Source organism: Xiphias gladius, chromosome 2 (genome assembly GCF_016859285.1).
Source record: "Xiphias gladius isolate SHS-SW01 ecotype Sanya breed wild chromosome 2, ASM1685928v1, whole genome shotgun sequence".
Classification (NCBI taxonomy): domain Eukaryota; kingdom Metazoa; phylum Chordata; class Actinopteri; order Istiophoriformes; family Xiphiidae; genus Xiphias; species Xiphias gladius.
Window position 1 is genome coordinate 6,777,452 of NC_053401.1, and position 25,766 is coordinate 6,803,217.

Genomic DNA, 25,766 nt, shown 5'->3' on the forward strand with positions numbered 1-25,766 from the left:
TTTTTAAGTGTCTGTTTCTACTGAGAAAACAGACAGCTGGATTATGTCCCTGTACCAACAGCTGGTAAATAGGGGATACAATTATATGGGTGAAAAACAAACATTGTCTTAAGGTAGCTTTTCAGAAGGCTCCCGACGGCTTTAGTTCTCTATTTAATTTAGGCTTATCATGAACAACATGGACTCTCATCCAAATATTTGCAACAACGAAAGAAAAGAATGCCTTGACATGCGAGGATTAAAATATAAAATTAAATACAATTAAACAAACTACAAATGGTATGTAACAAAAAAGGTTTTTTGAATAAAACTGAAGCTTGACACAGGACAAAAAACACTAAAAGTTAATGTAACAACTGCTGTAAACCTGCCACGTTACAGACTTCAGGGAAATGCAGATTTAATTACAGTAGATATTAATCATTAATCATCATACAATAACAACATAACACAACTCGGCAGAGCCCAAGGAGACATAATCATATTTCTTGTGTTGTACGACCAAAAGTCCAAAAGCAAAACATACTCAACTTAGAATAATATAAAACACAGAAAAGCAGCAAATGATTGTACTGGGGAAAGTTTGGTTTTATCGATTATCGAACCAGTTGCTGATTATTATTATTATTATTATTATTATAGTTGACTAATTATTTCAGGTCCACATCAAACCATTCAGTGACTCCTAGCACCTGCACTTCTGATGGTATATGATATAATGAGATATAAACTAAACCAAACTGCATGCATTTAGAATGATACCATTTGAATATGGTACGCAGGAGTGTGTTAGAGAGCTTGTGTGTCCAGTTCAGATGTGGGGCTGTATTTATCACTGCTAAAAGAAAAATTGTGGACTTAAGTGAAAGATAAAAAGTACAAGTCCTTTGCTTTACCCCTACAAACAAACTCAAGAATAAAAACTATTTCTCAAACATCTTTTGACCTGAATATGCTCTTAAATGCCAGAGAGCACCAGAGTAGATCCTTGATGACTGCACAACTCTCTCTTCTGTCCGATAATAACAAGAATAATTTTATTTGCATTCATCAAGTATCTTCTTTGTCTAATTTCTCCTTATTATATGATTTCTCTGACATACCACCAGCAGAAAGCCAGCCAGTTTCCTATTATTTCATCCCTATTTACACACTGTATTTATCCATCATAAGTATTAAACTGTACCGTAACTGGCTATTCCTCCTCTGAGCATACATGTGATCAATCATTTGCAAAAGCCATTTAAAATGGACCTTTACACTTGGCTGTAAGTGGGAGGCAGTCACTTGATAAACTATTGCACACACTCAGCGAAGAACTTTTTTACTCTTAAGTTTGTACTTCTGTAGTGTAATTCTTTGATAATATGGGTGTCAGTTTGGAAGATGAAAACCTGATATGTCCAGCGTCTTAATGATATAAAACATGTTGTTTTTTTCCCCCCTTTTTTGCTTTATTCTGAGAATCATGCAATATTTTGTTTGGTGAGGAAAAAAACAGAAAGTAAATATCCGAAGGACTGAGATGGCTGTTCACGTATTAAATATTTAAATTAGCCAGTTTGGTTGGAGAGAGCCCAAGAGATTGAGATGAAAAGCCCTTAAGGCAGGTTTTATTGCTATTCTGTGGGAACTGTGATTCAAACATTTCTCATAAATACACTATTTGAAAATACATAGAAGATGTTGAAACTTTTTTTTGTTGTTGGAAGATGCATGTTATACTTTATATTTTTTATGTTTATGTCAGAGGGGTGAAATGACACAGAAATTAGACTTAACTAACCTTCTAGCTACTCGGGTTTTTTCATTATTTGCATGTATTTGCTTCCTGTAGCAGGGAGATAAAGCCATACAAGGATACAAAGAAAACAAGATATGGATTAGACAAAGCCCGTGAAATTTTTCTTTATTGACACAAAAATCAAGTTTGCAGCATGATCAAACCAAAAAACTAGATTTGTCAGACATGCTGTAAGAAGAAAGGCTGAATAATGCTGTAGTAATGCCTAAAGTAGTGTTGTGCCTGACCTGTTTTCCAGTCCTGTTCCTGTTACCTGAAGAGCACTGCTGATTTTCTATCCTCCCAGGTAACTACAGTTAATGATACACACCTTGCATCCCAGGTACCACACAACGAAGGGAAAACAGAGTAAAAAACCAGGACTGAGAACTGCACTTCTAGCACACCTCTGAATATGGTGTGGACTTCAGGATATCAGGTAACAGGAATCTGTAACCGTGTGTGTGTGTGTGTGTGTGTGTGCGTGTGTGTGTGTGTGTGTGGGGTGTAGGGAGGAGAGAGAGAGTAGAGAGAGCACCTGAGATAAAAGGTAGAGGATTATTGTCTCCACCTTTTTTCTGTCGGTGTGAGGCATCACTCAACATATGCACAGAAGCACCAGGATGAGATCTGGCTGGATTAAAGGAGTACTTATAGCCTTTGTCAGTGCTTCGTCCTTGTTATACCTGGGCTCCATTAAGAGGGAGGTCCATACCCATACGGAGAGACTCCAGAGGGCCCACCAGAATGACTCCATCAGAGGCCAGGGAATGCTCAAGAGGATGGACAAGATGGAAGCAGACATCAACACTCTACGTGAGTCAAAGTCAAAATTTCTTTTTTTAAAAAAAAAAGTAGTATAAAATGTAGTAAACTGGATTTTTAAAATAAAAACAATCTGGTTCAATTTGACAGGCTGGTTAAACGGTTGATTGAGGTGCATCTACTAAAGATCACACCAGTGCAATGAAAACTAACCAGTATTTGTTAATTAAATAAAGAGCAATTCATGTATTTACATTTCTGGGAGGAGTACTGTTTGGTTTAGCCACATGTTATTGACTTTACAGGAAAGATAAAAAATAATCCTACCATATCTTGCCCACAGTCAATCTGATGAATAAACTTGAAAAGAAGGAACTGGTGGCACAGAAGAAGGAAGAGGTGAAAAAGGAGAGGAAGGTAGTGAGGAAGAGGTTCCCAAACTCGGCTCTGTTCATGAAGTGGGGTGATGAGCTGTCAGAGGAGGAGCAGAAGGAGGCGGAGAAGTTGTTTCAGAGATACGGCTACAATGCCTACCTCAGTGACAGACTCCCCCTCAACAGAGAGATCCAAGACACCAGACCCCACAGGTGATTATAACTTCCTCATTTGAAGGAACCAATAAAGCGCTGATAAAACCACACTTTGCTCACCTTGTTCAAACACAAGCTTAGTTCATGGTGATTCATGATGCCTGTTTAGTATTAAACCCAGGTCAGGCACAAATTTTATTACTTCTTATTATATTATAAATCTGTTCAGAATGTATCCTTTGATGTGTCTTTGCTCTAAATAAATCAATTTCTGAGAAACACGAATTCAGCTTTTTTTTTAGAAACACTGAATTTGGCACAAATATTCTCTTAAATTTCTTTGATGTGGCGCAATATACGAAAAGAAAAAGATTAAATTTTACTCTTTTCAGAGAGCATAAAGCAAGAGGGTACACTTCATTTTACACTGAATGAATGTGAAGTTAGAACTTAAAATGTAGGCATTTACTTTTTATAATTAAATTACAAAAATTATATTTAGAAATGCCTATATTCGTTTAAGAAATTAAATCAATGTGTATCAATCTGCACACCAGATTGAATGTGAAAGTTGATAGTCCTTTTTTTTTTTTTGTCACTTAGAGCTGAACTGATTGGTCAGTTAGTTGATTAGTTGATAATCAGAAAATTGACCATTAATTAAATTCATAATCATAAGCAAAAATACAAAAAATTAACCGATCGGGGCTTTTCAAATGGGAATATTTGCTACCTATTGGTCTTTATGATAGTAAACTGAATATCTCTGGGTTTTGGAGACGTTAACTTAAAAAATTGTGATGGGTATTTTTCACTATTTTGACATTTTATAGACGATAGGTTTTAGTTTTATATAAAAATAGGCCCTGACTAAGATATATAGCTTTACAAATTTATTAGTAAACACTGGAAAATGCATCACAGAACATAAGAGAAAATAAAACAGTTAAAAATGAATAAATAAATAAAGTGGAGTGTTCCTAAATTCCCTTTCTGAGTGTACCTCTGATATTTCTTTTGTTTCTTATGGCCATTACTGAAATAAGCACTACAGGGTACAACTTGAATTTAAAAAAAAAAAAAAACAACAATCTTATTCGAATAATTTTTCTGGATACAAAAATTAACACTGTGTTGCCACTCACAGGTGTGCTGAGAGGAAGTACCCAGAGGATTTGCCTACCATCAGCGTTGTGTTAATCTACCTGGATGAAGCTCTTTCTGTCATCAAAAGGGCCATCCGCAGCATCATAGACAAGACACCAGCTCGGCTGCTGAAAGAAATCATACTGGTGGACGATCACAGTAGTAACGGTAGATCGACCTGCTCGACAAAATTCCCGTTTCTAGCTCTCAGTTTATTGTCAGGCCATGGGAGACTATCCTGGGATGTACAAAGTCATATGCGAGCCTTTTAAAAGGGGTTTTCCTCTGCAACATTTTCACTCTTGCAAACAATGTCCCATTCACTCTGGGTAATACACAGACCTTACTGTAAAATAACTTCACTGGAGCTACATTCTACTGAAGAAATAGTCCCTATAACAATTTAAAATTTTTTATTTTGAGTCAACCAACCCTAAAGGCTGGGCATTTTGTGATTCAGCAATGAGAGGTTGGTTGGTTAATTGATATGGCCAAGTGATTTCTAGAGATACAACTCAATCTACCGCTACATTACCAAAACCATTCACGACTTAAAATTTACTTTCTGCAGAGGATTTAATGGAGAAACTGGATGAATACATCACGTTGATCCACGAGGAGTGTCCAGGCCTGGTGAAGAAAGTCAAGCACTCTCAGCAGCTCGGCCTCACGCAGGCCAGACTCTCAGGATGGAAGGTTGCTGTAGGGGACGTGGTGGCCATCTTGGACGCTCACATCGAAGTCCATGTGCAATGGTTGGTTCAAGTTCTGAGCGACGCGAGTTGCTCTGTTTTTCTGTTGCTGTGATGGTAAACCTGTCATTACACATTTATGTCAAGCTAAGCTGTCACTATGTGTCCAGGGCGGAGCCATTGTTAGCCCGCATTAAAGAGGACCGCACCATAGTACTAACGCCGGTGTTTGACAAAGTCAATTTTGATGACTTGACGCTGATTCCCTACGTACCTGCGGCTGATGCCTTCGACTGGGCTCTGTGGTGCATGTATGAAAGCTTCAGACCTGAGTGGTACACTTTAAAGGACGAGTCACAACCTGGCAAGTAAGTTCCAGTTTAAAGGGGTCGGTTACCCCAAATTAAAAAAAAAAAAAAAAATCCTCCTAAGAGTTAGATAAGAAGATCAATACCACTTACGTCCAGTGGTGGAAGAACTATTGAATATTGGGAAGTAGCAATCTCACAGTATAAAAATACTCCATTACAAGTAAACTTATTAAAAATTTTACTTAAGTAAAAGTACATAAGTCTATAAAATCAAAAGTAAAAGTACTCATTCTACAAAATGTCACCATGAAGAGTGTTACATTTATTATTTATATTGTTTTTAATTTTTAATTTTTGATGCATTAACGTAAGCAGCATTTACATATTTTGAAAGTGGAGCTAACTCTTAAAAATTGTACACACTGTTAAACGGTTTAATCTAACAATTTATCATATTTTTCTGTCGATGAACATACATCTATCTACAGTTAGGTACGTAAGTATTTGGACAGTGACATAATTTTCGTAATTTGGCCTCTGTATGCCACCACGTTGGATTTGAAATGAAGTCATCAAGATGTGTTTGGAGTGTAATTGTATAGTGTAAGTGAGTATTGCATTAACCGTTTTTAGACATATTCCCTCAATTTCAGAGATTCAAAACTAATTGGACAACCAGACATAATTATAAATAGGATTATTTTTCATTCTTGGATGAAAATCTTGTTCCAGACCATTTTCAGACTCATTATGTTTAAATTTGACTGCTTTTAGGTGGACAAAATGAATGTCCTGGCAGCATGGATAGGGCTTTTAAACCGATCTTCATGTTGGAAAATGAAGTGGCAACGTTTACTTTACAGGTCCATAATTTCATGGTAACTGAATCCCTCCGTAGTTTCCTGGAAACAAGTATGTAATAAGGTGCTAATTACAGGAAAATTAGAGTCAGTTACTGTAGGTAGAGTTTAGTACGTTTAGTTACAAGTAGTTGTTGACTTCCAGTACTCCATTAAGATAAAACTAGCAGAAAATGTAAATGAACAGCTAAAAGATTGAAACAAAGATGGACTCATGGCCTCAGTAAATCCTGGCTATGGCCCCAGTGACCAAATCCTCAGATGTCTTTAAACCATCAGCAAATAAAAACTGATTATCTGCATGGCTAGATAAGTTAAGACCGTTTGTGTATGTGTGTGTGACCTTTTAACTACTCTTAATCAGTCTAACATCTAAAATGTGTTGACAATTCGGGAAGTGTCCAGTGGTTTAATTCAGTGCAAATTCGTCATATTCTGTCATCAGGAGTCCGTCCATCATGGGGATCCTTGTAGCTGACCGCAAGTTCTTTGGAGAGATCGGAAGCCTTGACGGTGGAATGAAAATATATGGTGGTGAAAATGTGGAGCTTGGCATCCGGGTAAAAATTTTCCCAACTAAAATACTGTAATTCACAGTCCAAAAAACAGGCGTCATCTTTGGAAACTGTATCAATTTTGCCGTAGATGTGGAATGGCTGCTCTGTTTTTAGGTCCTGGTCCTTTCTGTGTAGCTGTAACATACAAGGTAGCTTCGCTATCTTAAATACCAAGTGTGACTCTCAGTTTATCTGTTTTGGTGATTTGTCCAGGATTTTGCCTTCCCTTCGTCTTAATGTATGCTGGGAAAGGCTCAGGACGTAGACCTGAAAATTTGGCCGTGTTTATTTGACCATTAAAGTCCAGCGTGCATGTTACTTTGGACTCCTGTCTAAACAGACAATGCACTGTGCAGCACGCTGCCTTGCGCAATGTTAATTTTTACTTGAAATAAGTATATTGCAAACAGTATGTGCATTAAATGCCCTTTGAATCCGCTTTCTAAATATATGACCTAAGAGATGTTTTTTTGCAGGTGTGGCTTTGTGGAGGAAGCATAGAGGTTATACCTTGCTCGAAAATTGCCCACATCGAACGAGCAAAGAAGCCGTACCTCCCGGACCTGAGTGTGATGGTGAAGCGTAATGCACTGAGGGTGGCGGAGGTATGGTTGGATGAATATAAATATAATGTCAACATTGCCTGGAACCTTCCCCTAGAGGTAAGGGGTGACACCTTATTGCGCACATAAGTTCTAACTTTTATCATCTAAATACACAAATTAGGCTTTTGTAAAAACACTTCTTTCCCACAGAATCATGGGATAGACATTGGGGATGTGACGGAGAGGAAGAAGCTGAGAGAGAGGCTGAACTGTAAGCCCTTTAAGTGGTATCTGGATAATGTGTACCCCATGCTGGACCCCCTACATGACATCATCAGCTATGGAGCCGTGAGTCTAAAACATTAGGTTGATTAGTTGTCATTTATTAGATTTAAGCCACTTTTCATTTTCAAACTGTTTTTCTTCGAAGACTCTGAATCATCCAAGTCATAGGATCCCTAATAGCATGTGAGCTGTATTTTGTTTTTATGGGGTTTTTTTTAAACTTGTTTTTATTCAGGGTAGGTTTTCTGACAATATAGCGTTTGTGCATGAACACTGTATTGGAGGAACTCCCTGATCACAACTGCCCAGTTAAACCAGTCTTGATATACTGGCCACAGAGCAGCTTCAGTCCAAAAAAATATTTCCCATTGCTCTTATTTGAACAAGTCCCCACTGTGCAACTTTGGACCGTCTGAGACGAAATCTTTGGTCGTCAATCGCAAACGAAAATTGGGACGGTGCCACTATGACCCATGTCTGCAAAACCAACCAATCAGAATACAACACGGAAAGTCATGTGTAATTGCCATTTTTGAGTAAGGTTTAGGAAAAAACAAAAAATAAACACTTTTCCCTAGCCACAACTGGGTCCAAATTCTCCTCCTCTTATGTGGTTTTTCAATACGTAGAAATATCAGCACTGTGGCCAATTACTAGTGTTTTTGCTGCATATTTAAAACAAAAGAAGGGCGCAGATGGATGACACGAGCTGATGACATGCCTCCCCTGTCATCTTTTTTTTTTTCTTCTTCTTCTTCTTCTTCTATTTATATGGTAGTGCTACCAAAAAAAAAAAAAAAAAAAAAAAAGTGCCTTATTGTCTTTAAGTGCATTCTTGGCTGGAGCCTCAGAAGTTAGAACTCTAGATGATTATATTGTACACAGTATGTTACGTATGTTGTGCCATTATTTCTCACGGATGCTATAAAGGGTAACTTTCTGTCTCTAATTCTGTTGTCAGCTGATAAGTGACCTGAAGCAAGATCTCTGTATTGACCAAGGCCCAATGCCTGGGAACACGCCGATTGTTTATGCATGCCACTACTACTCACCTCAGGTATAGCAGAGATTTACTCCATGCACACCAGGGCTGTCTCTTTTTCAAAAAGTGAAGTTTGAACCAATTAGATATCCTTGTATATAAATCTTGCAATCTTATTGGTGCTTGCTATCTTAAAGGCGATCGCCTTTTTAAACTATGAACGGACTGATGCACTGTAAATTTTAAATTTGTGAAAAAAATTTCCCTACCTTTGAACGAATTTTCAGATTTTCAGAATAAAAAGTGACAGCCCTATAGCGCACGTAGACTGTGATTTTATTTGTTTGAAGATAATTTGTGTTCTTTGGTGTAGCATTGTTATTATCGCTCCAATGGAGAACTCTACATTGGTGGAATCAAATCTCACAAGTACAACAACAACCGCTGCCTGGTGGATGTCGGCACTGGACTCTACCCGGGGCTGTATGACTGCAAAGTGGCCCAGCAGAAAAAGTTCCACATGCTGTGGGATTTTAAACAGGTGAATATTTCAGTTTTAAAATATAAATCTAAAACCAAAGAGTTGGGTCTGTCTGGAGAAAAAGAAAGTGACAATAAAACGTTTTATACCCAGGATGGACCTATCCAGAACAGAGAAACAAAGAGATGTCTGGAAGTTGCGATGGGGGAAGACGGCTATTACAAACTTGTTGCTCAGCAGTGCACTGGTCAGAGCTGGAAAATACAAAATCTCGTCAAAGACCGCCTGAAGACAAGATAATAGATGAGCCAATGTTTGAAAAAAAAAAAACAAACAAAACAAACCAAAAAAAAAAAAAAACCCCATCTCATGTCAGAAAAAGATCTACAATAACTGCTTCTCTTTGGGGTGAGTTTACATTTTGCCCTGGACGACTTGTATCCACAAGAGTCCCAAGGTGCAAGAGCAAAGTTGTGAACTGGATCACAAAGAAGTGATCATTTTTATTTAATTCTTGTTTCTGCATCACATGTTATCGACAAATGTAACGTTGACACAATGTGAGCTACCACTGAGTAGTGATTTTTTTTTATTTTTTATTTTTTGAATACAAAAATACTATTACAGTTTTTGTTTGAAATTCCTGACAAAAAAAAAAAAGCTATAGACTATTCTGTATACTGTTGCACTAAACTATGTTGAGGACAGTGAATGATTTTCTCTGAAATTGAGAGTTTGACGTAATCTACAGTACCTGCCTTCCTATGTCACACCAGAACATCCTCCCAAAAGACCCCAGGGTATGTGACACCTCTCATCGGCCTTATGATTAGTTCCAACAGATTTGCGATGACTTTGAATTGTTTGTTAATGATCCGTTAATATTTCGGGTTACTGCTAAACTAAAGCAAACATTCAAGTAAAACAGGATCCATCGTGATTTGGCTCTCAGGAATGATCAGCTATGAAAGCATCCCATTTGTTCTCCCACATGACGTGCCCAGTGTCCTTCAGGTGAGCGGGTAGCGAGCTGTACCTGCGGGCAGAAGCAAGTTTTAATGTGACTGAACTCATCAAAAACTGTAATGATGCGCTGTTATAGGAAAGCTTCATTGTGGTCTTTGTAACGTCCAAGTTTTTACACCATAAACTAGAAAGCACATATTCTTTACTGCGATCAAAATCTACGGAGTCATTTATTGAAAAGGACTTTGCAAGCACTGATTGTAAACAATTGGTGTCAGCATCACGTTTCAAAATGAATTGTGGTGAGTCCTGCGGGGCTCTCCCAAGAACGGATGTATGGCATTTCTTTTGATTAGTGAAATGTGTTGGAATTAAGTCAGAATTTTCAGATTTCAGAGGGTCACTGAATACATCATCAGGAAGAGGGTTTTAAATGCCCTTCACTACACTATATTACATTCATTTGGCTTTTTCCAAACCCATGTACATTTTTGGTAGATACGCATTGGGAGCAAAGTCTTACTGCAGGCCCCTTTGGCAAGTGGACAGGGGGGAGCTGGGGGTCAAACCACCAACTTCAGCCACCACTAAATTACACTACACAATGATATTAACAAAAACAATGATTGTGACCTTATTCTTTGTGATCTGTGACCTTTTTTTTTTTTTTTTTTTCATACTGTAGAAATTAGGTTAGTATGGTAATATTCTTTATTTTTGTTATTATCAACAAATCCCACAAACAGACCAAAAACCAACGGAAGTGTTAGTCCACCTCTAAGTGCTTCCCACTTTCCTAACCTGTCTGTGGCTCTCAGCCCCACAGCACTCCTGCTGAAGACGTAAATCTTTGAGAACATGGCCGTGAGTGTATACTTTCATTTATAAAAAGCAGCTAAATCATTTCCTAAATCAACTGGCCGTTGTAGTTTTTACCAAAATTTTACACATACAGGAGTAAGTAGTGCATTTGCTGGCGACTGTTTTTAGTGGCGGATTAATACACATTTGGGCCAGCGGGACATCGTGTGTGTGTGTGTGTGTGTGTGTGTGTGTGTGTGTGTGTGTGTGTGTGTGTGTGTGTGTGTGTGTGTGTGTGTGTGTGTGTGTGTGTGTGTGTGTGTGTGTGTGTGTGTGTGTGTGTGTGAGTGTGTGTGTGTGTGTGTGTGTGTGTGACATTCGGTCAAAAACAGCGTGCGTGTTCATGGTAATGAAGGAACATGTCAGTTAGTGCAACAGTGTGACGCAGAGGTGTGTTTTTAATGTCAATTCAGTGATGTTTTTGGTTTTTCATGGGCTTTGTTGACAGTAAGTAAAATATGAAATATCACCACACTTCTCTATTTATATCTAATGTCCTTGTATAAAGGTAGAAATCGATGCTTAGTAAAAACCAAAAGGTGATTGTAGTTAACATGTTAAAAGATAAAAACAGTATTTAAACTGCACGCTCAAGTCTGCATTAGCGGCTGATGTACAATCAAAGACAGAAGTGAGAGAAATAAAAATCGGTTGATTCTGACCTGATAGAGTTGACAGCCAGTTCTTTCAGAGTACCCAGGTTCGCTTTCAATCCCCCGATGCCCACGAAGGCTTGATAGAAGTCGTAGGAGAGGCCTGTGGTACCGAACAGAGACGGGTCATCCGAGCTGATCACCATCGGGTGGCCCTCAGACATCAGCACAGTGGCAGGGTGGTTCCTGAGGTCTGCTACCAGCTTCAGCACCTGGAGGTCGGATGTCAAATACACAACGGCACTCGGTATACGAAGGCGGGCACACATTTTCTTTTCCGTCGTGCCGAACGATAGGTTGTCTGACCTGGTTTGAGATCGGGCACAGCTCCACAGCCACGTTCCTCTTCCTAGAAAACTCTTTGGCAAGTGGATGGTGTGCCAAAGCATAGCCGTGCCCAATGCGCACGGTGTTGAACAAAAGGGCATCAAGAATATTTTGATCTACATCGGTGCCTTCATCATCTACAAACACAAATACACACACACACACACACACACACACAGTGGAATCAAGGTATATTTAAAATATTTTGAAAACTTTTGTTTTGTAATTTATAATAACGTACTTCACTCTTTTGATCCACCCACCTGTCTCTCCTGCATGGAAGAAGTACGGTAGCGTGACACCCTGTTCGGCTGGCAGAGAGAGTGCCTCCCTGAAGTACCAAAGAGTCCTCCCGCTGTCCTCCCTTCCAACCTGCAAACCATATAGTGTTTTCTGAAGGTGAGCCAAATATAAACTTCACAACCAACAGGAGAACTGATTTCCTTTTGGCCAAATGGGCAAATGGCCAAATGACCGAGGCAAGTCCCTCCCTACCATGTCGAATCCTGCAACAACGTCTGGGAAGTCCTTCTGCAGCTGAATGGCCTCTTTTACGGCTGCTTTGACCTCAGATACACTCAGAGCCCTGAAGAAACAGCGGCGAAGATAGTAGACACAGACGTGAGTGCTCTATTAGACAAGATAAAATCAGCCCGTCTCACGTGAAGCTTCAGCAGTACATAATGTCTCCTCTACTCTGGTGAATGTTTAGGATGTTTACGGCTGTTTGTGCTTTGCCTTGAAATTTAAAAGGTGAGAGAATGATAACAGCTGGTGCATCGGTTGAAAAAACAGTGAGGTGGCAAACTGTCAAACATCGTGACAAGAAGTGCAAAAGAGAGAAAAACACAATGGCGAACAACAGTACTCAAAAGCAGACACTCACCAAAACCGACAAATTAGCGGGGAAACACTGGATACATAATTACATAAAGTGGCCTTCCAGCGATTTAGTCTTGCACCTCCCTAAAGTTACGAGAGGCAGGGTCGCATTTGTGTGATACTTTACAATTCTCATTCAGACACGCACTCACACACTGATGGCAGCGCGCCACCGCGCAAGGCGCCCAACCAACTGGGGTTCAGTGTCTTGCTCAAAGGCAAATTCGACATGCCCTCCAGCTGAGCCACTGCTGAACCCAAATTTTAAAAAAAAGAAAATTGCAAAACTCAAAGCATCAAAAAAAAAAAACAACCACTTACACTTACACTTTCCAGAATAAAACAAAAATGTGTTTTGTCTGTGCTCTCTAGACTTGACAAAGCTCCTCCAGAGCCACAGAAGACATTATACAGCTCTTTTCACATGCTGGGTTGTACGAAATTGGTGCAGTGTACTTTTAACAACTGTAATAATTAAACAGTTGTTTTCATTTCCAGGAGAATAGGAAATTAAATGAGTGAAAACATATTAAATTAGGATTAAGGAATTATTTTTTTTTTCTTCCAAGAATGGGCTACAGTGACCCTCGCATTAGTAACACATTGTCCCCACTTTGGTTTACATGTATGTTCAAGTAATTCAAAACCCAGCCAGTACTATAAGTACTGTGTTGAGAGACATACTGTACATCAGTCACAGGGGCCATTGTACTGCATAATGAGCACTTTTACTTTTCATACTTACGGTACTTTTTGCTGATAACACTTGCAGGATTTTGAACGTAGCGCTTTTACTTGTAATTGAGTATTTTTAGATTGTTGTATTTTTGTCATGTAAATGAGTACTTGTGTATCAAAATCAGCAGAAATTTGTCCTGCTGAACTCAAAAAACTATTCAATTTGTACAGGGATTGCCAAACTTTTGTGCATCATTGTAATTTAAAGAATGGGGTAGAATTTGTAAAAGCCTTAACCTCTTTTTTCCACTTTTTAAAAAAAATAAAAAATAAAATCTTACTAATATATTTACCTGTGGACAGAAATGATGATGCGAGCCCCAAGAAAGTCTGGATGAGCTGCTGTAAATTTCTCTGTCACTTCTTTAAACGTTTTCAGAGTCCAGACCTTATCATGAATGGTTCCGTCCAGCTCATACGTCTGTAACACAGGAAAGCTGTGATTAGGTCTGACGACACAACACAATTGATATGCTGTCACAGCCCAAAAATGCGGGGAAAAAAAAATGCAGTATCAGGAGTAGCAGATCAACCGCTACTCCTGATACTTCTACTGTGGCTCTTTAAGCTCAGGTGTGAACAAACAAGCAAACACAAACCCTTGAGAGACCACTCCTAAGTTCCAGATACATGACGTTGTCTTGGTGAAGCTCCTCCAGGCCCTTGTAGAAGTAGTCCCTCAGCACAGGAGCATGGGTAATTAGCCCTGCAGCTGCAATGAAGGCTTTCTCAAACTTTTCCCACACAACATCCTGGTTTGGGTACTCCCTGTCTGGATCCTCGGTGAAAAGAGTGAGGTGCTGCATTAAACTGAAAAACACCCAAAAAAAACCAACAATCTGGGTTAAGTTCTCCCGTTACATCTGGACTTGGACTTTGTAACGGAAGGTGACACTTTATTCAACCTGCTATCGAAGCCCGTAGGGTCTCCGATCTTGGCTCTCAAAGTCTCAAGCAGCTGCCAGTAGAAGCAGTCCCATCGCGGGAAAGGCTGCCGGTCGGAGAACAAGAAGCGGACCGAGTTGTCCCATGTGAAACAGATGTAGCAGTGAGGCCTGTAGGTGACGTTTTTCACCAGCCACTCGACGCTGACCAGCGACGAGCTGTGGACGTGCAGGGCCGCACCTGTCAACACAACAGCAATATGACCTCGAGCGGAGACTCCTCGTGCCGAGCCCCCACGCTGACTTAAAAAGGAAGATCACTGCTACTGTTGATGGATTATGAAACAATGGGCCCCCGAGCACAGACATGTGAAAGGCCCCACACCCTTCCTAAACTGGAGCAGGACTACACAGCCCACTCGTCTGCCACCGTTTTGCGACACTGTAGCCAATCTGTCTATCTGTAGCCATTTTGCATCTATTTCGTGTAACTGTACCTATATAGTGTCTTTATAGTCATTTGCATAACTTTCTGGTTATCTTGTCTGTTTGTAATCATTTTGCATCAATTTGTGGTCATTTTGTGTGGTTTCACACACAATCATTTGCGACAATGTTTGTCATCGTTGTGCACCTTTTCTCAGTACTTTTGCATCCCTTAACAGTTTTGTCCCTCTTTGTAGTCACCTCATCTCTTTTTAGTTGTTTTACATTTCTTTGTAGTCATTCGGTGTTCATTTTTGTCTTTTTTTTTGTTGCATTTTTCAGTGGTAAACCAGAACGCTCTGGTGCTGTTGTTGGTTATAAAAAAAAAAATTTAAAAAAATAAAAAAACTGCAGTTGAACTTCAGCATTTGGTTCATGCTGGAGGAGACAGATTGTCTGACTCCTCCCCGAAGCCTCTTGCCACAACAGATCCACATTAACACGCCTCTGCACAGATACTATTCTAAATACTACAGCACAATATACAACATTAACATTACTGGAATCCATTTAAGAAAGCCTGGTTCTATTTTCTTAAAGCGAAACCAACTGAAACTGCTTTGCTAATTTTACTGTATTTTAAAACCTTGTTAATTTAGCCCCAGTAAGATGTGCAGCTGTAATATGAAGGAAAATCTTTAAAAAACACAAAATCAAGTATTGGATTGGATTTGGTTCGGGCCCCCTTTTCTGCGCCCCGTAGACCTGCATCCATGGCTGCAGCATCACCTTTAGGCATCTTCTGCAGCAGTTTGAAGATGGAACTCCTCTGAATGAGAGGCTTTGCTTTGAAGAAGTGGATGGCGGGTGGGAACAGGGCAGCGGACATCTCCTGCTCCTTTAAGTGATGGAGGTAGGCGCCCAGCTTCTGCTCGGCTGCCGTCAGCGTCACCCGGCCGCCGGTCTGTCTGGACGCCTCCTCGCGCATCAGCAGGTCCCTCTGGGCAGGATCGGGCATCCCATCGGTCACCCTCACAATCCACAGAAGGGGCAAATAAGTGACCACGGCCCGGCAGATTGGGATCACCATGTCCGTGTGCGCCACAGGATGGTGCTGTCCTCCCCCTAGAACATGGTCACACAGCCTCCGCAGTGCGCAGGGTTTCTGGGAAGAAAGAAACACTGTGTCAGACGCGAACTAATGACATCGCCGGAGAGGTCGGTGTAGCTTTTGCCGGGTAGCTGGTAAATAAATTTGACAAACTTGGTTTTTTTTTTTTAGGTAATCAACAGGACAACACGTGCGCTCAGCTCGCAAAGTCCACTCACTAGCTGGACCACGACTGCTTTGCTTTCTGAATCAAGTACCCAAGAGAGAAGTGGAGGAAAAAGACAAACAATCCCAAGATCATTAATGGAAACTTTAACGAGGGGGAGAAAAACTTACAGGCAAATCTCGCCGCTTTAAAAATCTTAAAAATACTCACAAGTAAGACGGAGCTCCTGGTGTCCTGCGTCTCAGCTCAGCCGTCTGCCAAAAGGCTCCGCTTCTCTTCCACAAGGAGCTCCACTATCAGTCCCGCATGTCAGCGAAATACTCAGAGCAAGTGAATCATTGGGGCAATTTTGTCTGACAAACACCATGTGATAAACTAATGAATGAAGCATGAATGGCCAGTGTTGCAGCATAAATGTACGTCACTCAGCAGTGAGGAGACAGTCCAATTTAAAAAAAGGGGCAGAGAAGTGGTACTAATGATTTATATTTTATTATGTTTTACATTTCCACAATATAACATTTTCAGTTTGAGACACAATCAAAAAAGAAAAGAAAAGAAAAAAAAAAAGAGAACAAAAAACGAAACAACAACCACACATACATATAATTTAATCTGGAAACCTCATATACATACAGTGCATCCTCTGGAATGATATCACCCACTCCTTTAATTCATGATAACATACAGTCGATGTAACACCAATAAATTAACTCTGTAAGGTCATGTATGGTCTTCAGTTTTGTTACTAGGATACTATTTTCTGTTTCCCCCCTCTGTGATTGCTTGTGGCAGACACCCATTAGCCACACAATGCCCCATGCAAATTAAAATGTGGGGTAGAGGTTAATGAAACTGGGAAAGCTGTGACACAGATGCTGTGTGTGTCACGAAGACTGATCCAATTCAGAGGACAACGTGTTAAAACATCCAGCCGGCCACCCGATCCCGTCATCCCCGACCAATCAGTGTAAACCGAGACCCTCGAAGGGGAGCAGCAGAGTAAACCAGTCACTACAACTGTGCGGCACCCACGATGCACATCTGTAAAGTTGAGTTGCAGCGTCTATCATGTCCCTTAATGCACAGAAAAAAAATACAGCAATACATCACACAACAACAACGCGTCTCTTTTGCACCGGAAATTTCGCTTCACAGACAGAGGAATGACGTCTTTCATATGACAACATAAAAAAAAAATTAAAGGAGTTTCTCTCTAATACAGCAGAGCCACTCAGTCCATAAACTTGCGGTTTGGGTTGGCACCAAAGAGAGCCACTCGGATTTCAGGCATCATCTGCAAAACACAGAAACGAGGTTTATAAGCAGGGCTGTGACCGACGATTATTTTCATCATCGATTAATCTGCCGATTCATTTCTGGATTAACCGTTTGGTCTATAAAGAATTAGACAAGTAAAATGTCGGGTGGAATGAAAAGTGCCCCTCATAGTTTCCTAGAACCCCGAGGTGACATATTGAAGTTGTTAGTTTTTGTGTGACCAACAGTCCAAAACCCAAAGATATTCAGTTTACTCGCACATAAGATAAAGAAAAGCAGCAAATACTCACATTGGAGAAGCTGCAACTAGCGAACGTTTGGTGTTTTTTCTTGGAAAAGGCTTAAAAGATTATTTCAATTATCAAAATCGTTGACCATTATTTCTCTGTCAATGTTTCAGTTCTATTTATTTAAAACACAAAAGTGCAGAATTAAGTGAAAAGTCATTAATACAAAAATTTTGCAGGGGAATGGATTATTCAACCAATAGTAATTTTTATCAATTTATTTGACCTTTGATAACAAGGAAAGTCTTGTGTAGATAAAAAAAAATTATTTCGTTTTCAAGATTGCCCTTAAGCAGATAGGCAGCGATAATGAAGTAGCACCGAGTTACATCAAAAAACAGAAAACACAAAATATGTCACAAGACTACAATTTAGAAAAATGTGGCCGTAAACGTAAATAAATGAAATGGCTGGTACGAATCATAAAATATCATGTCCTCACAACAAGCTAAAAAAAAAAATAAATAAATAAAAAACTTCAAAAATAATTATTGCTAGTTATCGTAGCTTCTTTATTACTGTTTTTTTTAAACTTATATTATATTTATATTGTATATACAATTTATATAAAGTTTATATTGTTACTTATTTGTTTATGGTTTTTTTTTAACGACGAGAACTCGGCACAATTGTAAAGGAGGGCTCGCGTCCCCCGATGCGGATCGTCCGAGCGTAAACAAAGGGCTATATATATATATAAATAAAACCAATTTAAAAGTTCCAAACAATATATTAATGAGACAACACATATAACATTAATCGCATCAGTCATTCCATCTTGTGACAAGTGATGTCACATACCTCACATGGAAAGAACTAATCTCATTTTATCAAAGGCCTGTTTGTTAGATTCGAACTCCTTATTTAAAAAGGTCATTCAGTTATTCAATTAGGATTATTTATTTGACCTTTTAACAAGGAAAGCCCCATTATGAGAAGAAAAAAAAAAAAGCACGCACAAAATATGTCACAAGATCAGAATTAAACAAAATATGACTGAAAAATTATTAATAAAACAGCCGTCATAAATGAGATCACAATCCCAGTGGTAAGAAAGAGAAAGCATAAAAGCAGTTTAAAACCCAGTCAAAAAAAAAAGAAAAAGACCAATCTAAAACCTATCAAACTACAAATGAATGAGACTAACCCGTTTATATTGAGAGATACCTGAGAATATCCATCTCGTCATTTAATCACCATAGGTGTACAGCGTATGTGCAGGAATGTGACTTCATTTGGTTCCTGCTTTATATTTAATCCTCTACCATGTCTTAAGTCGCTACCTTCGATTCGAGTGTATTAACTTGTTACACTGTCCGCAGGCCGTTGCGTGTTCACATTAAGGAAAAAGAGGGAACTGCCAATGTATGTGATGTCAACTGTTTCAAGTGTCTTTATTCTCTCAGTGGAAAAAAAAAAAAAAAATTAAATGGTCAATACAATATTCTTCTATCTTAGCTGGAAGTAAGTAGTTTATTCATGTCGCGTGTTCCGAGATCAGACATCACAAAGTGCTTCTCAATAAAAGACAAAAGAAAGATGGAAAATAGAGACAATTTAAAGATAATGAATAAAATACTGACGTCCCTTTCAGCTCCTCACATGGAAGCGTAAAGGTGCGGGTAATGTGAAAACTACACCAGTCTTATTTTTGTCAAATGCTAGTTTCTTAATAGCTGCACTAAAAAGGGAAGTTTTATTTTTTTATTCTTTTCTGACTTTTAAAGAGAGCATGAACAGAACATTCAACATCAACACCACAGGAAGATCAAGACCTTTTTACATAGGAGAAGAAAAAAAGGTGGGGATTACAAGTAGATAAATAAAAGATACATACGCAGTGGGAGACTAAAAAGTACACTGGAAGGTGTGTTTTATGAGGCACACTTAAACCAAGTCTGGTCTCGAGGATGAAAAAGGGGGATTCAAGCTGAGATCACTAATACGAGCTATTTCTATTCCTCACCTGCTGAGCCATGAGGTCCAGTCTGCTCTCCAGGGTGTTGGACACCTTGATCTTCCCATCGCCATTATAGATCTCAACCCCTCCAGAACTGCAAGGGGGAAAAACATCGGAACAAGAGACATCGAAATTTTTAAAAAAACTGACAATTTTTTCTTCAGGAGTAATTTTTTTTAAGTCGGCGAGGTTTGATCTATGTTTCAGACGCGATGGTGCTCACATGTCTGGGGAGAGGAAGTTTTCCTGGTCGATGCGGACCTCCAGGTTGTTCTTCACAGCTGCTTTGTATATGGGAATATTCCTCTGGATGGACGCCTGAAAGACGAGAGTCACAAGGCAGTTTGAATTCACGCTTCGACAAGCTACCTCTATCGGTTCAGTCAGCAGAATCCACCCTCTACTGTCTTTTAAAAAAGAAAAAGAAAAAAAAAAAAAAAAAAAAAAGTGCACGGTACCTCTTCTGAGACTCGCATGCTCTTCTCACACATGAGAGAGAATCCAGTTCTGTTACATGCACCTTGCAACACAGCTTTGTTACATTTCAACTTGATGGCCTCGCCTCCTTCGTATGTGCCGGTCGGGTGAATAATTGACTCACCTGTACGAAATGCACGTCCTGTTTACGGCAGCGAATGGTCACTCTGGGCTCCAGGAGCTGATAGAATCCCTGATGCGAAAGAGTGCGAAACAGGTCATCAAAGCTCAGTGTTTAAACGACAGCACAGCCTCCTCGTGGGCACATACACTCGGTTCCCGGTTCATTAGGTACACCGTGCTAAAACTAACGCAGTCAAACCAACAGCCCTGCAATAAATCCTCACTTCACGAAGGCTATACGGTCCGGTTTTCGTTGAAACTGTTTCAGAGAGGTGCGGCTCCAGCTTCATGGGTTGGAGGATGTAGTTTGTTTAGTAGCGCTGCATATTGCCATCAGAATGGTGAGGAAAAAGGGAAGTAACGAAGGGAGTTCATCCTACTGCAGGATAATGACCCAAAGCCGTAGAAGAAAAGAACAAGACGGTGGAGTCACATGACGGAGGACCAGCACGGTCTCCAGACTTACACCCCACGGAGCTGGTCTGGGATGAACTGGACAGAGAGCGAAAGCAAAGCAAACTACAAGTGCAACACATTTGTGGGAACCGCTGCACCAGCGTTGGGACGAAGTTTCCGAACAATATTTCATTTCTGGATGAGTCAAAAATTTAGGATTTAAGATTCCATCATTCCTTTTTTTTTTTTTTTTTTTAAAAACGCATCTTTATCATTTATTTGTTCCATGCTTTAATTTCAGAAACACTGAAGACATTACACATTGTAAATTTCAGCGACAACTGGGATAATTGAGGTGTTCTAAAACTTTTGACCGGTGGCGTATCTGGTGCCCTCGCAGATGCGAAAGGGGTGAAACATAATATTAGAAATACCTCCCTGTATAATGCCAAACAATTCAACTCCCTGCAGCCGACTCAAAACCTCTCGGACGCAGTTTCGACGAATACGGAACGTCATAACCTTCGTGAAGGTAGGATCTATCGCCAGACTGTTGCGTTAGACTACTGTAAAACACAGAAGCAAATTGTACCTAATATACAGCATACACTCAGTCACCAGCTTATTAGCTGAGAGTACAAACGAACCTGTAAGACCAATCCGTCCAACAGAGCTGGATACCTGGCCGGGTCTTTTGCGACCTGGCCGAGCCGCTGGCGGGCCTCATTCAGCATTTCCTGAGGTTTGCAAATAGACACAGCGCTTCTATTATTTACTCGGAAGTCCGTAAAAGGCACAGTCTCTCTTACGTGCATTAAATATGGCGGTATGTCGACAGGATGATGTACAGCGGCTCACCGAAATCATATCATCGCGGGCCTTCAGTACCTTCAGTCGGGCCTGGTTCATCAGGTTAGACATTTGACTGTTATGTAGACAAATAAAACACACATTGGGTCTGTTTAGATTTCTAAGTGGGATGTGTTTGTTCATGCGGAAATCCTGCAGACTATTTGAAGCAGGTCACAAAGGAGTCACTGTAGGACTAAATAAAATTAGTACAGCTATTTCTTTGTGCTTAAAAAGGCCGAATTGAGGAAGGGAGGATTTGATGTGTCCTGTGATGTCTGGCCATGACTCACATTTTCTTCTGCTGCTCGATCTGCTTCTCTTTCTTCTCGTAGTACTCCATGATCTTCAGCCTCTGAGTTTGGACCAGACGGCCCTTCTCAATGTTGAACTCTTCTTCCGCCTGCAGGAGGAGAGACACTCTAGGCACTTAGAGGGGTCACTATAATTAAAGGTCGTTTTTAAATAGTTTAATTTGGAATATCTAAGACACATTTTTCATAAGACTTGGAGGGAGAATGCATCCTGAAACTGTGTCGTGTCACTGAAAATATTAGCACTGATTGGCCTGATTGTAGTGTTAAGAAATGTCAACTTCTGAACGTCCTGTTAATCTACAAATATGTCACAATTCCAACTATGTTTACAAATGTTTACACTCAATTATTTTCATCATCGATTCATCCGTAGAATATTTTTACAGTTAACTGGTCTGTAACATGCCAGAAAAAACGGAAAAAATGCCCACAATTTCCCAGAGCCCAAAGCAACATCGTCAAAGTGCTTATTTTGTCTGACTAACAGCCCAAAACCCTAAAAATATTAAATATACAAAGACAAATGAAAGAAAAGCAGAAACTTCTCATATTTGAGATGCTGGAACCAGCAAATTTTGGCATTTCTTGCTTGATAAATGACTTACACAATTAGTCAATTATCAAAACTGTTGCTGAGTAATCAATTAATCAAGTAACTGTTTTAGCCCTATAAATACAACTGATTGATGCCAGAATTTAAGTTTATATTACAAAAAAAAAAAAAAAAAAATTAATATTTCAGAATCTTCTGACAAAACTTGAAAGTAGAACATACTGTATTTGTCTCTGTGTTTAAACATCTAAAATGACACATTTATAACAATTAACTTTTATTTATACAGCACTTTTTCAAAATTCAACTTAGAATGTGCTTCACAAAAGAAAATTAAACTCAAGAAATTATAAAATGTAACTTAAAATCTAATCAAACAGATTAGATTTCATAATAAAAACTGACGAAACCCATTCCAGTTCTATGAGACAAAAGAACGTAACTCATTACTTCGTGCTATAACTAAAAATGATTATTTTCTTTAAACTCAAATATCAAATAAATATATAAAAGGCGCCACTACTGGTAGAGCCGGTAGAAAATCTATATGACTCCACACAACGATCTCGTTTTGTTGTCAGGTTTCGTGCGGTTCTGCGTCCTATTCCCCTCGAGCTTCATCAATTAAGTTGAACTGTATGCGACACACTCACTGCGCTTGTAGGTTAATTTCTACAGGCAGAGGTCGAGTGTCAGGTGCAAGGTAATTGCCTGAAATGTCAAAGGGCTCAGACTCTGTGAAATGTGCCAACAGGGGCCATTCGTATCGGCACCTGCTTTGTTTATGGCGCCCCCTAGTGGCGTCACCCGGACACTGCGAGTCTCTTTGGTGGCGAGAGCTGATGGGTTTTGTTGACATATATGCATGTGACGGTTTTCTTTAATGTGGAATAGTGTGTATGTAACAATTTGTGCTGCCGTGAACTGCGTTGTGTTTTGCTTATGCCTATACTGCATATTTTGGTGCTCCGGTCTCTCTGGGAAAACACGTCTCGATGACATTACCCTTTAAACTAAATAAATAACTACGATTTGGCACCGTGTACTGGGACTCACTACACTGCCTCGTCCGATGGGGACGCTACGATAAATTTCAAACCTTGAAAGGCCATAACTTCTACACATACAGGGTTTCTTATTATGAATATATTTACTAATATATGAAAGAAATATGTTTCATATATCAGTTTTTATACTTAACAGTATGAAACTATTAATATTATATTTTTATATTATATTATTGTTATTACTATACATCATATTGTTAATCTGGTTCAGAAGAACGTATTTTATTGTAACTATTTTTTTTACAGTTAAAATGACAAATAACCTCAGACTCTAAGCATTTTGACACTGTGCACAGGTACCGACTACGCTGCCTGGTCTGACGGGGGCGCTACAATGCAAACTTCAAACTTTGAAAGGACAGAGCTGCTACATTACAGGCCTGATTTCATCTGAAACCCGGTGCAAAGATACATGTCGATGACGACTCTCCTCTGCCTGCACCTATACTGAAGAATACGTTTTATTTGCTTTTTGTTACTTTTTTTTTTCTTTTTTTCCCCAAACATTCGAAACTGATTACTCAAGAGGATCTGGTGGCCTCAGGGTTTAAGGCGCTGACCATGAATTTGAAGGTCCCCAGTCCAAGTTGGTGGCTGGCGACTGGTTGACTCACTCATAAAGGCAAAAGAAATGTCTAAAAACTCATCAACAAAACCCCACGGAGGATCCATTCTAAGCTCGGTCTACAGCACCGGGTGCTGATGTGAGCACGTGTTTATACCTTTGCATCAATTTCTTCTGCCTTCTCGTTGGCCTCCTGCTCAATGAAGGCCATCATGTGCTTGATCTGTGGACAGGACAAGAAACACAAACAACAAACGGGTTTTAAGGTTGCCTTAAAAATATTACGTTTTGATTCCAGCACAGCAGGTTTTCTCAGGTTTTGGCCCTTGTGTTTGCCGCTCCTGTATCACTGATACATTCAAGTCACAGCGCAAAACCTCTGGTTTTCTGAAACACTAATAGACAGCGATCTTTAAAAAACCCATTAGATCATTAAACAAGGTTTACTGTTGATCTGAAGGTATTTCCAGAATCCTCAAAGACTATTCTAACAATCTGGAGGAAAAAAAATATTCTGGACGTTGCACAACATCAAAGATTCTGAGACCACTTCCCAAGTTGTGACTTTACTTCCCTATCCACGCAGCTGTAAATTACATATGCCCTTGCTCTTTTCGTAAAGCACGTGCAAAATGTGAACACGGTAAAAATCTAAAATATTCATAAATATATATACTGTATGACTGAGAGTAAAGTTTTTCAGTTTTGGTTCACGTTGTACAAACTGAGCGAGGCCTGTCTTTGCCTGAGTGAGGAAAAAAGGCAGGACTGGACAAAAAGGTTAAAAATCTCTCTTTATTGAGCAACATACAGAATATTTTCCTCATCCAGAGGATTCGGAGAATTCTGGAAATACTTCCAGAACAGCAGTAAGTTTTGTTTAAACGACCCTTGAAGGTCTTCCAGAGATTGCAGCAGTTTTACCCTTCGGAAATCTGGATGCCTCGCTCTGTCACTGAGAGGAATACATGAGCAAACACCGCCTGATGTCAGCTTCCTCATAATGAGAAGAAGCGTTTTGTTGCCCCGCTGCGAAGTGCGTCTCTGCTGCCGGTTTCTGTCACTATGGCGAGGAATGTTTTCTGTCAGCCCGGGTGTTGAAAACCCCACAGCAAGCAGAGCCGACTCCGGTAGCTTTACATTACCCCCCCCCCCCCCGTGAAGCTTATTTTTCAGCGTTTGCCGAGACTCCCCAGTGCCTGAGTGTCCAAGTTCCCCATCAGGGCCCTGGCATGTGTTCATCATGTGATCATTCGGAAATACGACCCTCTACATCTCAGCTACGACTGCCACACAACACTGGCTACAAAATGGCTGCCCTATTTTGCTATAACTAACATTCTTACGTACAAAAAAAAAAGAAAACCTCAGTCAAATATGGTTTAATAGCTGATGTTTGTGTGTTCATTCAGTGCCAACCCACTGCAGCTCTCTCAATGTCATCCTCCTCGACACACACCTTTCAGGTTAAAGTCACAAGGCGAGTGGACACACTTCTCAGTCTTGCGGTGGGACAAAAAGGGCAGTGTATAATGTCATTTCAACGGCGGCTTTAGACGAGCGGTCGATTCGGCTCTGAAGGTGAAAGCGGCTCGTTACCTGCTTCTGTACGTCGGCATCGCTGAGCGCCATGGTCGCAGCTGTCAAAGATCCGCCCGGGCCCTGCCACGGAGAGAGACAGAAAGAGAAACGCTGAGGTTTACACACGAGCGAGAGACGAAGGAGGCCGTCGTTGACGAACGGGAGCTTTAAAATCCCGCAGTGGGAGCTTTACGCCGATGTTTATTTACCGGAGAGAAACAGTGGAGGAGGGTTTGAATTAATCGCCGCAGTGGTGACTCGTAAAGATGTCTACGGAGGATCAGCTGATTTTTTGCGATGTCACATGATGTTTACTTCCGGCGAGCAGCCAATCAGATACGAGAACAAGAGACGCGTTT

At 40.0% G+C, this 25,766-nt stretch overlaps 3 protein-coding genes across 5 annotated transcripts; 1 reads left to right on the forward strand and 2 right to left on the reverse strand.

The window, feature by feature from the left end:
- The first annotated feature begins 1,987 nt into the window (after positions 1-1,987).
- On the forward strand, positions 1,988-9,567 carry LOC120804297 (probable polypeptide N-acetylgalactosaminyltransferase 8). 3 transcript variants are annotated; one of them, XM_040153670.1, is made up of 12 exons: positions 1,988-2,090; positions 2,295-2,599; positions 2,892-3,135; positions 4,226-4,392; positions 4,796-4,979; positions 5,087-5,284; positions 6,533-6,647; positions 7,121-7,306; positions 7,400-7,537; positions 8,436-8,531; positions 8,830-8,997; positions 9,091-9,567. In XM_040153670.1, the coding sequence occupies exons 2-12, from the start codon at positions 2,389-2,391 to the stop codon at positions 9,235-9,237; spliced, it is 1,854 nt and encodes a 617-aa protein (XP_040009604.1). In that variant the 5' UTR covers positions 1,988-2,090; positions 2,295-2,388; the 3' UTR covers positions 9,238-9,567. The 3 variants fall into 3 exon arrangements, with proteins under 3 accessions (XP_040009604.1, XP_040009612.1, XP_040009622.1); XM_040153678.1 differs by lacking the exon at positions 1,988-2,090 and adding an exon at positions 2,123-2,222 and having other exon boundaries at positions 2,375-2,599; XM_040153688.1 differs by lacking the exon at positions 1,988-2,090 and adding an exon at positions 2,210-2,222 and having other exon boundaries at positions 2,485-2,599.
- A 24-nt stretch (positions 9,568-9,591) lies between these two features.
- ada2b (adenosine deaminase 2b) lies at positions 9,592-15,764 on the reverse strand. The gene is made up of 9 exons (XM_040153701.1): positions 15,464-15,764; positions 14,270-14,489; positions 13,964-14,174; positions 13,658-13,785; positions 12,240-12,330; positions 12,008-12,116; positions 11,724-11,881; positions 11,427-11,629; positions 9,592-9,973 (listed from the first exon to the last, which is right to left on the reverse strand). Exons 1-9 carry the CDS (start codon positions 15,762-15,764, stop codon positions 9,886-9,888), a joined length of 1,509 nt encoding a protein of 502 aa, XP_040009635.1. The 3' UTR covers positions 9,592-9,885.
- A 727-nt stretch (positions 15,765-16,491) lies between these two features.
- atp6v1e1b (ATPase H+ transporting V1 subunit E1b) lies at positions 16,492-25,729 on the reverse strand. Its single transcript, XM_040151653.1, has 10 exons — positions 25,617-25,729; positions 25,426-25,488; positions 23,984-24,049; positions 21,618-21,727; positions 21,334-21,400; positions 21,123-21,212; positions 20,081-20,149; positions 19,703-19,797; positions 19,486-19,573; positions 16,492-17,248 (listed from the first exon to the last, which is right to left on the reverse strand). The coding sequence occupies exons 2-10, from the start codon at positions 25,456-25,458 to the stop codon at positions 17,186-17,188; spliced, it is 681 nt and encodes a 226-aa protein (XP_040007587.1). The 5' UTR covers positions 25,459-25,488; positions 25,617-25,729; the 3' UTR covers positions 16,492-17,185.
- Positions 25,730-25,766: the final 37 nt, after the last annotated feature.